The 18,215-nt window shown below is 42.8% G+C and overlaps 1 protein-coding gene across 1 annotated transcript; it reads right to left on the bottom strand.

Annotated features, from left to right (window-relative positions):
• Positions 1-1,571: 1,571 nt before the first annotated feature.
• Positions 1,572-16,365, bottom strand: LOC307124622 (mitochondrial import receptor subunit TOM40B; the record flags this gene model as incomplete). The annotated part of the gene is made up of 9 exons (XM_079813973.1): positions 1,572-1,711; positions 4,054-4,156; positions 4,259-4,335; positions 5,304-5,426; positions 7,071-7,176; positions 7,259-7,360; positions 15,824-15,916; positions 16,049-16,116; positions 16,221-16,365. 9 exons carry the CDS (start codon positions 16,363-16,365, stop codon positions 1,572-1,574), a joined length of 957 nt encoding a protein of 318 aa, XP_079670099.1.
• Positions 16,366-18,215: the final 1,850 nt, after the last annotated feature.

Genomic DNA, 18,215 nt, shown 5'->3' with positions numbered 1-18,215 from the left:
CGTAAACTGCCGACTTCTGTGACATTTACCCGGATGAGCCTGTGTAATCAGTTTTTACCGGTTGTTATCGGGATAACATTTGACCAATCAGAATCAATTCACCCTTCGTCGCAAGTTTGATTGACAGGCGATCTGACCAATCACATCGCCGAATCTGCCGTTTTGTCCGACAAAGCCGTCAGGAGAGTTAATAGATTAACGTTGGTGGACTTGAACTTGGAAAAACGGTGTGTACTGACGTCTTTCCGCGGTTGAAACAACATTTTTTTTAGTGTTCATTCATGTTTATTTCGTGCTTATCAATGAACTACAAGGAAGAGATAATCGGTTCACGAGCAGCTTTAACTGAGGCAACAGTAACTAAAAAAGGGCGGGTCTTTGCGAACGGTCAATTGACCAATCAGAATAAAGTATTCCACAGAGCCGTGTAATACGATATCTATACAAGTTTCCACACTAACATAAATGTTCTGTTTTGTTTATTATAAGCACACGCTGCAATTATGTTGCCTGTCACTTTAAATGCTCTTTAAGTTGAGTGAATCTTGAACATGATTTTCAAAATTTTGTATCGTTCATCAGCTGGAAAATATCATTCTGATTCCAACAACATCGCTCCTCTTTGTCATTTTTGTTATAGCTGTGGTGTGAAAGATAAACATTCTCACAGAATTAGAACAAATATTAAAACTTTATAGTTACAGTTATCGTCCTCCATGTGAACGGGCATTAAGTCATGTTAATTTAGGGGATATACACACGGATTCACACCTGCATTGCTGTGAGCCAATGGCTGTTATGCTTCATAAGAAAAGGCACTACCACTCCACGGCTCTGATTCTAGTCTTTTTTTGTCAAATCAGGAAAAAAAGTATTGTAATATCTCATGCATAATCCATCCTTACACAGTTCACACTGTCACTGTTTCCCTTTATTGTCAAACTAGCCGTTATACCAGAGTCCATAACCTAAGGAGAGACGTTAAGGTTATCTTAAGAAGGAGAGAAACCTTTTTGTTTAAATGGAAGTCAATTGAGGGGATGACACACGCGATACACACGCGATGTGCCTCTTTGCTAATCTTCAATATGTTTAGCTTGACATATTGATTTTGGTGTCTAAACTATAACTGGAGTTTGCTACAAAAAATAGATCTCTAATAGAGAAGTCACTGGAAATTTTGTGACACTTATTAACGTCACTACATTTGCATGGTCTCTGCCAACAGATGCTGAGGCTGACACCTTGTTCTTAAATAAATAAATCTGTGAACATACAGTACCTCAGTTATTTAACTCAGGTAACTTAGGGGCCAACATAAGACCAAAACAGCAAAACCTTTGATACAGGATGAAACCAACATAGAGGGCTTTGTGTTCCTGGTCTTTTTCAGCCCTCATTCCTGCTTGCCATGAACGGCATGATTGTCCAGTATGGCAAACAGGGCTTTGGTTGGCTTGCCTGTTTTGTCCGTAGTCTGTGAGACACCAGTGTCTTTGGGCAGACGTGAAGGTGGTTTTCTGGAGTCCTCAAAGTCTTAAGCGGTGCGTCTATTGAGTTATGATTCGTATCTAACCAACACTCACCCCAAGACCGACCTGCAACTTGTCCGCTCTGTGGTTGACAAAGGCACCCATGATCAAGGTGGCAGGAAGAGGGTAGAGCCGCTTTTCCAGAACCCCACCAATGATACAGCGGCTGTCCAACATTCCTAAAAAAACATCAAAATGATTGACAGATTTATGAGTTAATGTTAATCATAAGTTTAATCATTATGCATTCAAAAGACTACTGACTCAACAATGGCTGCAAGTGTTATATTCTGCAATGTATGTCAATACTACCATTCAAAAGTATGGGGTTAGTTTTTTTTTCTAAAGAAATTAATACTGTTATCCAGAGAGGATGAATTAAAGGGTTAGTAAAAACACAAATGAAGATATTTTTGATGAAATCCGAGAGCTTTATGTCCCTCCCATATACTTCAACGCCATTACCACTTTCAAGGCCAAGAAAGGTGGTAAAGACATCGTTAAAATAGTCCATGTGACTACAGTGGTTCAACCTGAATATTATGAAGCGACAAGAATACTTTATTCAAAAATTACTTCTAATGCTGTTCATGTTGCAAACACAGTGCAGCGCTTCCGGATTCTACGTCAGAACGCCGGCTCAGTATTGGCCACTGATTGGCCAACCCCTGTGTCAGCATCACACGCATGCGTTGTGGTGCTTGCGTGAACAGCGGAGACTGACACGGAAGAGAAGAAATTGTTGAAAAGTAGTTTTTTTTGTTTTGTTTTTTGAGCACTTAAGTATTCTTGTTGCTTCATAACATTAAGGTTGAACCACTGTAGTCACATGGACTATTTTAACGATGCAATGTATGATGTAACGTGGTAATGGTGTTGCTTTTTATTTTACTTTTGGTTCCGAATTGATCAAAAGTGACATTGAAAGACTTTTATAATGTTACAAAAGATAACTTCTTTTTTTAACTTTTTCAATTCAAAGAAATAGAAAAGATTTTGTCTATGTAGATTTTGAATAGGATTTTTACTTCCTGAGCACCACTGTTGCAGTCTAGAATGAAGACTATGAAAAGCAAAACACAAATTTGAGTAAATTTGAGTAAATTAAGTATAATTGAGTAAAGTCAAAATGCTTTAACCACATAGAGTATTTTGTCAAAATTCAGATTGGACTGAAATTGGGTCTTTTATGATCAATTTTTTAGCAAAAAGGCAGATTGCTTGGCTCAACTATGCAAAGATTCAATAAAACAGAGTGAGAATTGATTTCAAAAAAGTTTTGGCATAGTTACTGCACTTTGTTATATACACGATCAGGCATAACATTATGACTAACATTGTGTTGCTCCCCCTTTTGCTGCCACAACAGCCCTGACCCGTCGAGGCATGGACTCCACTCGACCCCTGAAGGTGTGCTATGGTATCTGGCACCAAGATGTTAGCAGAAGATCCTTTAAGTCCTGTAAGTTGCGAGGTGGGGGCTCCATGGATCGGACTTGTTTGTTCAGCACATCCCACAGATGCTCGATTGAATTGAAATCTGGGGAAATTGGAGGCCAAGTCAACACCTCAAACTCGTTGTTGTGCTCCTCAAACCCCACACAAACCATTTTTGCGCATTATCCTGCTGAAAGAGGCCACAGCCACCAGGGAATACCGTTTCCATGAAAGAGTGTACATGGCCTGCAACAATGCTGCTTAGGTAGGTGGTATGTGTCAAAGTAACATCAACATGGATGGCAGGACCCAAGGTTTCCCAGCAGAACATTACCCAAAGCATTACACTGCCTCCGCCGGCTTGCCTTCTTCCCATAGCGCATCCTGGTGCCATGTGTTCCCCAGGTAAGTGACGCACACGCACCCAGCCATCCATCCATGAGATGTAAAAGAAAACCAGGCCACCTTCTTCCATTGCTCCGTGGTGCAGTTCTGATGTTCATGTGCCCACTGTTAACGCTTTCGGCGGAGGACAGGGGTCAGCATGGACACCCTGACTGGTCTGCGGCTATGTCCCCATACGGAACAAACTGTGATGCACTGTGTATTCTGACACCTTTCTATCAGAACCAGCATTGAATTCTTGAGCAATTTGATCTACAGTAGCTCGTCTGTTTGATCGGACCACACGGGCCAGCCTTCGCTCCCCACGTGCATCAATGAGTCTTGGCCACCCATGACCCTGTCGCCGGTTCACCATTTTTTATTCCTTAGACCACTTTTGACAGATACTGACCACTGCAGACCGGGGACACCCCACAAGTTGCAGTTTTGGAGATGCTCTGACCCAGTCGTCTAACCATCTCAATTTGGCCCTTGTCAAACTCGCTCAAATCCTTATGCTTGCCTATTTTTCCAGCTTCTAACACATCAATTTTGAGGACAAACTGTTCACTTGCTGCCTAATACATCCCATTCACTTACAGGTGCTTTGATGAAGAGATAATCAGTGTTATTCACCTCACCTCATAATATTATGCCTGATCTGTGTATATTGCACAGTCAGTATATCTGCCCTTCATACCTCTGAAGACCATTTTAGCTTCAGGAAGTTCCATCTGGTAACCAAAAGAGAAGGTTGTTTCCTGGGTCCTAGTGCTCGCTTCAAACTCCACTCCCACCTGAATCTGCAGAGATTAATGAACAGCCCACCGATTTACAGAACTATTGCTGTGTCTAGTTGTCATTGAAAATTACAAATAATAACATATCTATCAGCACTGCCAAACCTGTTTGTTGGCCCTGTGGTAGTAGCTAGCATGTGCACCTCCTTTACCAGCATTCAGTGTTGCAACCCAATTTGGCCCTAAGGCAGAAAAGATATGACATTTGAGCCTTAAAGGGTTAGTTCACCCAAAAATGAAAATTCTGTCAGTAATTACTCACCCTCATGTTGTTCCAACCATGTAAGACCTTCGTTCATCTTCGGAACATAATTTAGTATATTTTTGATGAAATCTGAGAGCTGTCTCACTCCTCCATAGGCTTTCAGAGGGACTGAAACTTGATGGCCCAGAATAGTAAGTAAAAACGTCATTTAAGGAGTCCAAATGACTACAGTGGCTCTGTATTAAGTCTATCATGCGACGAAAATACTTTTTGAGCGGAAAAACAACAAAAATAACGACTTTATCACACTATTATTGTTGTTCAATTTGAGCCTCTGACGAGAGTTCGCGGGAGTGCCCCGACGCATGCGCGAGAACTGAGATTAACCCTACTCCGAAAGAGTGAGCAGCCAGTCAAGTAGTAGTAGAAGAAGAACGCCGTAATCTCAGTTCTCGCGCATGCGTCGGGGCACTCCCGCGAACTCTCGTCAGAGGCTCAAATTGAACAACAATAATAGTGTGATAAAGTCGTTATTTTTGTTGTTTTTCCGCTCAAAAAGTATTTTCGTCGCATGATAGACTTAATACAGAGCCACTGTAGTCATTTGGACTCCTTAAATGACGTTTTTCCTTACTATTCTGGGCCATCAAGTTTCAGTCCCTCTGAGAGCCTATGGAGGAGTGAGACAGCTCTCAGATTTAATCAAAAATATACTAAATTATATTCCGAAGATGAACGAAGGTCTTACATGGTTGGAACAACATGAGGGTGAGTAATTACTGACAGAATTTTCATTTTTGGGTGAACTAACCCTTTAAGTATCTTTGAGAAACATTGTACAAACAAATAGGATGAGTAACACTCACAAAGTATCTGTTTAGGACTACTTACACCGGTGTATAGCAAATGGATGACCATTGAACTAAAGCAGAGGACCAATCTAACCTGAGTACTGGCCTGCCAGGGTAAGTATGCCCCCTTCTTCTGCTCGGCCTCGGTGGTACACCAGCTCTCCCCCCAGAACCAGCTGTGGGGATACGCTTTGAAGGAAGTGTGCAACCATGATAACTGTCACAAAAAAACAAAGGCACAAATAGATAACAACATTTTATATTTTTTTAAATGTGAGCAGGGCTGCCAGCTCTGTTCTCAGTGAAAAATAGCAGAGCAAAAAGGACACTGACAAAGCACTGACAGACAAGACAGGTAGGTTACTTTAGATATGATGAAGTCTCAGCTTCAAATTCAGTTATTTCGAATTTCAAACCATAAATACCATTTTAGGGCGTGACTTTGATGTGGTGACAGATCACTGTAGTGCCTCAGTTTAAGCAGCACATAAACCGATCATCTCTTCCTTTTTACTACTAGCTATAGCATGAAATAAGCATGAATGAACACCCGAAAATTTAATCAAGATTGGAATCAAATCAAATCAAATTATGTGAACATACAAAGTCCTGATGATTGAATCAAGACTGGAATTAAAATTGTGTGAACACACAAAGACCCGAAGATTGAACTGAGATTAGAGTCGAATCGTGTGAACATACAAAGACCTGAAATGTTATCTAGATTGGAATAAAAACGTGGGAATACATGAAGACTTGAAGATTGAACTGAGATTGGAATCAAATTGTGTGAACATACGAAGTCCTGAAGATTGAATCAAGATGAAAATAAAATCATGTGAACACACAAAGACCTGACGATTGAATCGTGATTGGAATTGAATCGTATGAACATACAAAGACCTGAAGATTGAATCTAGATTGGAATCAAATTGTGTGAACACAGGAATACTCGAAAAGGAAATCGAGATTGAAATCTTGTGTGAAATTTGTGTCGATAGTGTCTCGCTATGAGGTTGCGCTTGTTGCTATCTGATTGCTAAGGTGCTTGCAATGGTTGCCAGGATGTTGCTAAGCAGTTACTAAGACGTTACTAGGCGTTCTTTTCATTGATATGCAGTTGTAAGGTGTTCTGAGGGGTTGCCAGGGTGTTGCTAAGGTGTTCTAAATGGTTTTAATTTGTTGCTAGGCAATTGCTAAGGTGTTCGGTGTTGTTTTAGTGCAGGGGTTGCCAACCCTGCTCCTGGAGAGCTACCGTCCAGCAGAGTATAGATCCAACCCAAAACAAGCACACCTGATCCAGCTATCAAGGTGTTCAGGGTTACTAAAATTACAGGAAGGTGTGTTGGAGCAGGTTTACAACCAAAGTCTGCAGGAAGGTAGTAGTTATGCGTTTCTGAACCACTTAGGCCTAAAATATTCACTTGAAGTACCCCCTAAATGGTAATATTTCAATATTTTAACATTCGAATGTGTCACAGTTCTTTGATATCGGTAAATGGTCACATGACATGCAGACCATTTCATTTGAATCACAAACAGTAATTTCTTTTAGTACGTGTTATTATGTCATATATGTATAAAAATATATATTTTTTTTTTACAGAAGCGGGATCACTCTAATGGAGTTTAAAATGAATGCAGTGCTACTCAAGAAGCTTTGAAAATAATCAATTACAGCATGTAACCATGCTGTTTCCTTAATGTGCAAACAGAACAACTCAACAAAATGACGTACAAGGGCAACCGCAGAACAACCTGTTCTGAATGTTCTGCATTGTGTTGTTCTAACTAATGCACATTCCTGTGACATCTATAAATCAGTCTGTCTTGTCTTATTGAGGAACTCACATGATCATACCTGATTCCCTGAGAATGTCAGGGTTGGCCATAGTAATCGCTGCTGTGAAGTCGCTGCCTCTATACTCAGTCTCAAACTGCCATGTGACAAACTGTGCCTGCTGAGTCTATAGAAGAATATGAAGTCAGTCCACATTATTTTCAAAAGCGTTTCATTAAACTAGAGCAATATTGCATACTGCTACTAACCTGAAATACTGCTTTGGCTCTTATTTTCTCACTCAGATGAAACAAAGAGTGTGCGTTTAAGCTGCCAGAGGAGTCCATTTCCCCAATAAGCATAGGCGAGTCCTTTATACAAATAGATGATTGTTGATTGTAAGAGGGAGACATTCATCATATTGATCTTATGCAAAACATTTATACCCAACACACAGCAATTAATCCATTATTATTTAAACTTGTTTATTACTGCCCATGAATATGCATTGCTTTTGAATTGTGTTCTAATACAATGTACCTGTACTGCAGGTTTCTTATGTATTCAATCATTGCATAACATGCCATAGGAGATAAAAGCTAAAAAATAACTAATAATTAGTGTTAAACAAGTTACCTAACCCCTACTTTACAATTTGGTATGGCATTTAAGTTTTCCAATTATGTCAAAAGTCAGCATAATATCCATGTCTATATAAAGTAGGGAATGGTTTTTTTTGTTCCTTCTGAAACAACATGCCTATCAAACAATCTTTGGCAGAATATTGGCATCTTTTTCAGGATAGCTTTTATTTTATTTTATTTTAGTCTCATGCATGAGGCGCCATTCTAAATATGCGGCACTCAAGTTAAAATAAGATCTCTAGAACTAGATCTAGTTCCCTTACGAGAGTACTCTCGTATTGCGTTTTGCTAAAACGCTATGGGGGAATTCCTTTCCTCGAGATATTGAAGCAAATTTTTATCCAAAAATACCATGTACACGCAGTGCAGCTGCACAGCTCTCAGCAGGAAGCAGCTGCGTGCTGATTGGCTGTGCCGCTGCAACTGCAGCAACCTATGGCGAGACCGTGGGGCGGGACGGACCAATCAGGTCCTTCCAAATTCCCGCCACAAGGGGCAACAGAATTTGCATAGCCAAGGGTATATAAGACCCACTCTCGCAAGGTTAGTCAGATTAATTCTTCTTCAGCGACTTGCAATCGTTGAGCTCCGGATCGAAGCCCGCCGTCGACACGCACCCAGCGGAACACGCAGCCTGAGGATGTCGGATTCTCCGCCTTCAGCCTGCCTTCCAGCTGCGCCATCCGGCGTTAAAATATCCATTATACTATGTATGTGTGTTTATGATATGTGCGTTGCTGCCAACGCCACTTCTAAGAGCTTCTAGCTCTCCACCTCTCTTCTCTCGTGCCGCCGCGTGTTTACGCCGCGAACAGAGAACATTGGTCCTCCGCCGCTTCAAATAAAGCCGAGGACAGACGGAGCGCTCCTCTTCTCTCGTTCCGTCGCGCTAAGGCGCCGCGGACAGAGAATGTGATACCCCACGGAGCTCTCCCTTTCTCTCGTTCCGTCGCGCTGAGAAGCGCCGCGGACGGAGAAGGTTTTCCCCGCTGCACTGATGACGCCGCGGGCATACAGAGTTTCACTCCTTCCTCTCTCATCCCCACCGCTCTAAATGGCCGTGGACAGAGAACATTATATCCCCGCTGCGGACATACAGAGCTCTCCCTTTCTCTCATTCCGTCGCGCTGAAACGCGCCGCGGACCGAGAAGGTTATATCCTCGCTGCGCTGACGCCGCAGATATATGGAGCTCTCCACGCGCCTCCCTCTCTCTCCTCCGCCGCTCTAAATGGCCGTGGACAGAGAATGTTATTCCCGCTGTGCTAATGGCTCCGCGGGCATACGGGGCTTTTCACTCGCTCCTTCTCTTACTCCGCCGCCCTGAAATGGCCGCTGACAGAGAATGTGATACTGCCGCCACGCGGATGGAAGATGTGCACTTCTACACACGAGTGAACTCAACATAAGCTCTCCTCACTCTTCCTTCTCTCTCGCCCCGCCGCCCTGATATGCCGCGGGCAGAGAATGCTAGAGGAGAGACATGCGAACTCAGGCTGCTGGATATATCGAGAACGCGCTTACGTCACAGCCGTTCTCGCTGCAGCGCGTGCTTGCTGCCAAAGGTAAACAGCCTTATATGGCAGCGCGCGCTCTCTGCACAGCGCGCGTTCGCTGACTAGAGCGCGTCATAACACGCGCTCTCCGTCTGAGCATAACGAGGTCATAAAATGGCTGCCAAGCTTGCGCCTTTTTCCCCTCAAATATCACTTCTCCCAGTTCCCCTATTCAGGCGGCTGGAGTGGTTCAACACTGTAGGCAATGTGTCCACTACATAGTGTGCACTCCTGCATAAGCACTGTTAATTCAGTGCCACAAATCACTCAATAAACCTGATATTCTCCCAGTTCCCTTAGTTCAGGTGACTGGAGATGTAACATTGCAATAACTAGCCTGTGGTCAAACATGCTCAGTTGCACATTGACGCTGTTATGCGTTTACCACTGTGAATTCGCTCGCTGGCGTACGCCGCGAATACTCTAATGTAGTGGCGCCCATTATACAGTGCGCGCCACCACACATTATTTACAATGAATCGGAGCTTTCTAGTGGCTAGGTAGACCCGCGCCTGCAGAGCACGCGCTATCCATTAGCCCTGCCGCTAACGTGCACGTGGACTAATCCGCAAGAATGCGTCCACTTTTCAGTAACACTATCTAAACACAGTGTTACGAGTTCGTCTGTAGGCAGGTGCCAACATCAAAGTTGTACCCCTACACTCAAGCGCTTCCCTATGTTCCCCAGCTCCCTGCACTCAGGCGGCTGGAAACATTATTCCTACAATCGACGAGCCCGCAACAAACGCGCTCGCCTGTACACATACACCATTTCCCCGGGCGACACAAAGCGTTCGCCACTATTCTGCGTTCTCCGGCCCCCTGCACTCAGGCGGCTGGGAACACTATTTCCCTATTTACTATTTATGAGCCTGTGAGCAACGTGCTCTTCTGTACACAAACACAATCCCCTTGGTAAGCGCCACTTCCAAGGCGACCCAATAAGTGCTCTCACAGTGCTACTAGCACAATGCATTCGGGCTAACAGGTCCCTGTTACTCAGTGACCCGCCCCACAAATTAATTCAACCCTTGGCTTCGATAACAAGGTTACTCGCTACAGTTCGCTCGCATACCACCGTGCTTTCGCACTGTGGTAGAGACAGCGGTGAGAAGTGACATGAGTCACGTGCTTCGAACCGAAATATCAAACTGTTAAATTAAGGGAGCGGTGGAAACCGTGCACCCCTCACAGAGCGAGTCAGGCTTTTACAGTCGCTACTTCCTTGTGCCAAAAGAAGGGTGGTGGTCTCAGGCCATTCTAGATTTCAGACATCTGAACAAAGCCCTTATGAAGCGCCCGTTCAGAATGTTGAGAATGAAACAAATCCTCGCGCACATCCGCCGGGTGATTGGGTTTTCACTGTGGATCTAAAGGATGCCTTTTTCCACATACAAATAGCCCCTCATTACAGGCCATTCTTGAGATTCGCCTTCGAGGGGAAAAGTTTACCAATACAAGGTGCTACCTTTTTGGTCTATCTCTGACTCCCCGCACGAAGTGCATGGAAGCGGCGCTAACCCCGCTGAGGCTTCGGGGAATGAGAATTCTCAATTATCTCGACGACTGGCTCAGAATAGCTCCGTCAGAGATAGTTATTAAACCACAGATCTTGGCTTCTCAACCATTTAGAATGCTTGGGACTCCGAATCAACGTGGCAAGAGTTTATTGTCTCCCACACAGAAAGTTTCGTTTCTGGGAACAGTATTGGACTCACTGCAGATGAGCGTGCGACTGACGTCACAGCGCGCGCTCTCTGTTCAGATCCGAGCGGTTTCCCTCAGGTCCGGTGCACGCATTCCTCTCAAACACTTTCAGAGGATGCTGGGTCTCATGGCCTCGGCGGCGCTAGTTCTCAGACTGGGTCTGTTGCACATGCGCCCCCTACAGCACTGGCTGAATCGCCACGTTCCAGCTCACGCATGGCTCTCGGGCCGATTGCAAATCAAGGTAGACCACAGCTGTGTGTTGGCTCTGGCTCCTTGGAAAAATCCCGTCTGGTACCAGACGGGCGTGAGTTTGGGCACTGTTACGAAGTGGAAAGTTATCTCGACAGATGCATCCAACCTAGGTTGGGGAGCCCTTCACGAGGGCAGGCCAGTCTCCGGTCTCTGGTCAGACTCGGAGAAGAGCCTTCATATAAACTGTCTAGAGATGAAAGCGGTCACGCTATCGCTAAGAGCTTTCCTTCCGTACATAAAGCACCACCATGCCCTGGTCCGAACGGACAGCAGGTCGGTGGTAGCCTATATAAATTGCCAAGGCGGTCTGAAAATAATCGATCTGCACACAATGGCGTAAGAAGTCCTAATATGGGCAGAGCACAATACGCTGAGAGCGACTCATGTGCCAGGCATTCTGAATTTGGGTCCGGACATGCTGTCCAGGTGCAATTCAGACAATTGGGGCAGTTCTTGGAGAGGCAAAAGTGGATCTTTTCGCCTCACAAGGCTATGCTCAATGCCGAATATAATTCTCCAAGCACAAGGATGCGTTGGCCCACGAATGGCCCAACCTTCCTCTTTATGCTTTTCCCCCAATCTCAATGTTACCTCAGGTCATAGAGAGGATTAGGGAGAGCAGATGCGCTGTGCTTTAATAGCCCCGCTTTGGAGAAATCAACCTTGGTTCTCACTACTGAATCAGATGTCGGATACAGATTCGTGGCCGGTCCCGCTGAGGAGAGACCTCCTCATGCAGGCGGAACGGCAGATCTGGCATCCCCGTCCCGATCGATGGGCGCTTCATGTCTGGCCCATCAGCGGGTACATGAGAACCTCTCTGAAAAATTATTGAATACCATTACTGAAGCTAGAGCCCCCGCGACCAGGCGGCTCTATTCAGACAAATGGTCAGTCTTTTCGGACTGGTGTAAAGCGCGAAGTCTGACCCCACAGGATTGTGAAGTGTCAGAAGTGCTTACATTTTACAAGAGCTTCTGGACGCGGGTCGTTCCCCCTCCACGCTCAAAATTATGTGGCTGCTATAGCAGCGTATCACATTCAAGTGAACGGACTAACATTGTTCGCTTCCTTAAAGGGGCTAGAAGGCTTCACCCACCTCGCCCCCTCTTCAGTCCTTATATGGGACTTGTCCAGTGTCTTGGATGTCATGAAGAGCTCTGCACTTGAGCCTCTGCATTCGGTGAGCTTTAAGCTCCTGTCACTAAAGACCGCTTTTCTGCTGGCGATCGTCAGTTAAGCGAGTGGGTGATCTGCACGCGCTCTCTGTGAGCGCCTTCGTGTCTGGAATTGGGCCAAACGACTTCAAGTCGTCCTCAAACCAAGACATGGATATGTACCTAAGTGCTTTCAACTCCGTTCAGAGCACAGGTCATTTCACTCTCAGCACTTTCATCACAGATAGATGAAGAAGATGCTAATTTGCTCTGTCCTGTCAGAGCGCTGAGGATATACATGGAGCGTTCCGCTGCTTAGGCAACTGAACAGCTCTTTGTATGCTTTGGCGGCTGCACCTTAGGGTGCGCGGTTACAAAGCAGACCTTGTCACGATGGATAGTAGATGCTATCTCTTTGGCTTATGAGTCTAAAGATCTCAGCTGCCCTTTAGGCATTAAAGCCCATTCTACTAGAGGCATGGCCTCTTCGTGGGCTTGGTCTATTGGCATTCTCTAAATGATATCTGTGTGGCGGCAGACTGGGCCTCCCCATCCACTTATCAGATTATATTAGATGTCCCGGCCTTATAGGCTGGGCTTCTTGCTGTGTACAGTTTTAACCCCTTAAGGCTCGAAAAGTCCGGTCTGGGTTAAGTATTGTATAAGTCATAGCACATTCCTTATACGGCTCGAATTATCTGGCCATTCATTATTCCTGGCCCGACTATGTCCGGTCTATATATTATATTACACGTATATCGTGTTCATTCTCATTAAGGGCTTGACTCAGGTCTGGCTCATTTTGGGACTTCTTGATATCATATTACGGGCCCACCTAGGTTGGCCTGGGTTTGGTGTCGTCGGCGTTAGAGCCGTTAAGCAAGCACGGCGTTTTGCATTGGTCCCCCATAGCGTTTTAGCAAAACGCAATACGAGAGTACTCTCGTAAGGGAACGTTTCGGTTACTAACGTAACCTCGGTTCCCTAAGATGAGGGAACGAGTATTGCGTTTTGCTTGCCGTGCTTGCTCACTTGCTCAGGAGTCGCTTCAATCGATTAACCTGACTAACCTTGCGAGAGTGGGTCTTATATACCCTTGGCTATGCAAATTCTGTTGCCCCTTGTGGCGGGAATTTGGAAGGACCTGATTGGTCCGTCCCGCCCCACGGTCTCGCCATAGGTTGCTGCAGTTGCAGCGGCACAGCCAATCAGCACGCAGCTGCTTCCTGCTGAGAGCTGTGCAGCTGCACTGCGTGTACATGGTATTTTTGGATAAAAATTTGCTTCAATATCTCGAGGAAAGGAATTCCCCCATAGCGTTTTAGCAAAACGCAATACTCGTTCCCTCATCTTAGGGAACCGAGGTTACGTTAGTAACCGAAACGTTTTTATCCGCAAAAACGCATTCTGTAAGAAGAGACTTACCGACCCCAAACTTTTGATCTGTATCATATATATTCTTTTTTGTGTGTGTAAGCGCCTTAAGAAGTGCTATACAAAAATAAAGTTTGTTATTATTTGAATTTCTCAGCGTTTAATATGTGACAGCATAATTGCTTAACTAATATATACAGTCAAACCAAAAATGATTAAAGGATTAAATGATTAAACTTTTTTTGAAAATAGGCTCATTTTCCAAGTCCCCTAGAGTTAAACAGTTGAGTTTTACCGTTTTTGAATCCATTTAGCCGATCTCTTTATCTTTCTGTTATATCATTGCGCCACTGCACTCATGGTACAGCAGCAAAGTTCCTTGATCAGGAATGAGAGTATAGTTCCTAACCATATCGGTCTAGAAAATCACGACTTTTCATTTTCTGTCGGTCTTAGTACACGATGCAATTACAGAAGAGTCAAGTTTTAAATAGGAAAAATATTGAAAGTCTTTGGTCATTTTTGAGCGCGATGCTAATGGTCTAATCCGATTAAATGATGTATGCTAAGCTATGCTAAAAGTGGTACCGCCAGATACAGAGATCGGCTGAATGGATGGTCAAAAACGGTAAAACTCAACTGTTTGACTCTAATGGACTTGAAAAAATAAGCCTATTTTCTAAAAAAGTGGAGTGTTCCTTTAAACCACCAGATATATATTTTTTATTAGTGCAGGACGCTATTTATGTAAGTGAGGGTAGCCAAATAAAGGAAACTGTGACATGTTATACCCAAAAATTCTTCATACAGTTTTGGGACCAAAATGATTCAGACACTTTGACCTGACCATGTTTTGCTTAAAGGGTAAGTTCACCCAAAAATGAAAATTCTGTCATTAATTACTGACCCTCATGTCGTTCGACACCCGTCAGACCTTTGTTCATCTTCGGAACACAAATGAAGATATTTTGGTTGAAATCCGATGGCTCAGGAAGGCCTCCATTGGCAGCACTGACATTTCCTCTCTCAAGACCCATAAAAGGTACGTCGTTAAAAAGTCCATCTCACTACAGTGGTTCTACAATAATGTTATGAAGCGACGAGAACAGTTTTTGTGCGCGAAAAAAAATCTAAATAACGACTTTATTCAACGAGTTCTTGTCTTCCGTCTGGGCCTCTGACATGAACTCACGAAGCGTCACGACGCATGCGCGAGAATATGACGTAGAGCTGGCGTTCGGCATCCAGGAAATGCACACTTTAGTCCCATTTTGATCACTACGCCAAGACCTAAAGCACGATCAATGTAGAATTCAACAGCTTAGATACGGCACGTCTTCCTCTGCTTGTAAACAAAGCTCCTCGCTCCCGGGTCATGTGTCAGAACGCCGGCTCTACGTCATATTCTCGTTAATCAGTTCACGTCAGAGGCCCAGACGGAAGACCAGAACTTGTTGAATAAAGTCGTTATTTTGATTTTCTTTTGCGCACAAAAACTATTCTCGTCGCTTCATAACATTATTGTAGAACCACTGTAGTGAGATTGACTTTTTAACGACGTCTTTAGTACCTTTTACGGGTCTTGAGAGAGGAAATGTCATTGCTGCCACAGCCACCACAGACTGAACCAAATCAAGCATTGCTTGGTAATTGCTTGACCTAAATTAGTATCTTCTAGTTGTGTATTTAAATTTAACAGCTGATTGGTTGATTGTAATCCATTACATACCTTTCTATCAATGTTATCTGACATTATCAAGATGAATTTGTTCTGACACAGTTTAACTCTGAGTTCTTGTCATATTTTATTACCATTTTCTAAACTATAGCGAATAAACTGTGATAATGTGAGAAAATGTTGAAGGTGTCTGAATAATTGGTTTGACTGTATACGCAACCTTGTAATGTAATTTGCAGGATAATCCAGTCAAATTGTCACGAAGAATAATATTTAACAATACAACATACAAAACAAATATTGACGAACCCTGCCCAAACATACTGTACCACTTGCCAATGATTTTTGATAAAGGATGTCGTTAAATCCCCTAACCTCAGGTGTAATGCTACAGAAAACCACTTGAACATGAACAGATGCAAGACAAAAGAACTGAGCATGATCCAGATCTGCCAGATTCTTACCGTTTCTTTGCTGTCAGTGTCTGATTGTAGGTGCTCAGCGTGAAAGCGATAACTGGACGGAGCAACAGCACTGAGGTGAAACGTGTGACTGACCTGAGGAGAGAAGAAACACAAGTGCATTCTTTGAGAAGACATTCAGTGCTAAATTGTGCAGAAAAAAATGTGCATTCAAATTTGTGAATATCCCTGAATAGTGTCATAATTGAACCATATGTATGAACAAACCTTGAAAAAACTGCTGAGGGTCTTATTTATCACCAGTTTTACACCTTCAATCTGCTGTGGAAATACATCTAGATACACAAGCAATTAAAGTTACATTTAATAGACACGTTTTGCTTGAAACGTATGTAGTGAAATTTATGAAAATCAACAGAGATGGAAAAGAATATCTGACCTTTACAGTTGCGGTGCAGACCATCAAAGCTTCCCGGGTTAGGCAGCCGTCCATCTCTCCTATCCCACCGTGACAAGGGTCTATCTTGTGGAAAGGGGGAGTTTTGGCGCCCTGGCCGGGTTGACAAGGCCAGCACACTGCCCATGGGAACCCACAAGCCAAATGAGTAGACCACACACTTTCAACCTGACGAGAGACAACAGCAATTTGACATGCTAATATACTACTACTATTAATAATAATTGATATTTAATCATATACATACATATATACATACATATACATATATATATATATATATATATATATATATATATATATATATATATATATATATATAAAACATTATATAATGCATTCTTCATTAATCAAGAAATGACAATATTGGCCACATTCCATAAAAATAATACATGAAAAAAGAATGGGGGGTAAGTATATAATTTTCCACTCTGCATGCACACAAATCAACAATGATAATAACGAATGATCTGCACATTTGTTAATGCATTTGAGCTCGTCAATAATCATGCATTTACTTGCATTACTTACGCTGAATAAATGTGGGTTGTGCAGTTACAGTATGCCAAAATGATATCCTGAAATCATACTAATATGCAAGCTTTTGCATGCAGTGACCGCTGGAAGAGGTGAAAGGATGCTGAGGGATGTAGAGACAACTCAACTACAGACTCTAGCAACATTATGAAGCTGCAGACTCGGAGCCTGCTGCATCTACAGTCCCGCACCCAGAGTCCCGCATTCTCAGGCCCCTCGTTTTTCGAGACAGCGCCTCCTGCTGTTCGGAAGATCGTATAACACCTGCACACAGAGTCCCGCATTCTCAGACTCCGGATGCAATATAACGGTCTCGCTTCTTTTAAAGTTTTTCACATAAATTAACACAAAATAATAACAAAATAACATATTTGCGTTCCCTGCTCAGTGCATGTTCCAAAAAACACACTGTGTTCTCTGACTAACAAATTACCCAGTAGTTATTTTTTGAGTGTGGGTGGCAGGCTAGCCTAATCGAAAGAAAATTACTGATGGAAGAGATAAAATTACAGATTGAACTATCTTATCATCAATATTAATATTGTGTGATTATTATATTGCCTCAATGTTTTTCAAATTCCAACGTTTCTTTCAGTTCAACCTAATGGTCTAATTAACATACCATGCCATTACAAACATTTTTTTGCAAAGCTCAAAACTCAAATAAGAATAGACAAAACACCAATATTAAACAATTCTGTACTTTATTTAACGATCACCTAAACATCATGTTGCTGTAAAAAGGACAAAGAAAAGAAAAAAGTAAGAAAGAATTTTGTTAGTGACTTTACTTTTCATCTTCAATTGCATAAGGTAAAATAATAACTTTACTTTCTGGTAGGTGACTGTTTTTTCATTCGTTTGGCAATCGCTCTGTCAAATTCCTCGACTTCACTAAAATAATAATAAATTATATATTTTTTGCAAATGCAAATTACAAGCATACCTAGGGTTATAAGTAAGGCCACTGAGGAACACCTCCTCAGCCTCCTGCCAGGACAATGCCTGCATCTCACATAGGCCATGAATGATGGCCTGTCCATATAAATCAATTAATTAATTAACATATAAAACATTGCATATATGGCAATAATAGAAACAATCCAATTGACAAACATGTTTGGGCCCACCTCAGGAAACGAAAACTACAAATTAACTCCACTTTATCTGTGAAGTTCAGTTGAGTTTTAGACTTATCCAGCAGAGCTTTGAGGGGTTCAGAAAGAATGTCTGCTGTTGCTTATTGTCCTTAGACTGGCACACGTGGCTTTGGGGGAACCACTTTGGTTTCCCATTGAGAACATCCTGTGGGGCAAACAAAAAGTGTTATTTTATATACATTATTTCATATTCATATTATATACATTTATATTTATATTCATAATATATTATATACATTTATATTTATATTCATAATACATTATATACATTTATATTTAT

Source organism: Gobio gobio, assembly GCF_949357685.1.
Source record: "Gobio gobio genome assembly, chromosome: 4".
Lineage (NCBI taxonomy): Eukaryota > Metazoa > Chordata > Actinopteri > Cypriniformes > Gobionidae > Gobio > Gobio gobio.
The sequence above is the reverse complement of the archived record's forward strand: the minus strand, read 5'-3'. Positions and strand labels throughout refer to the sequence as shown.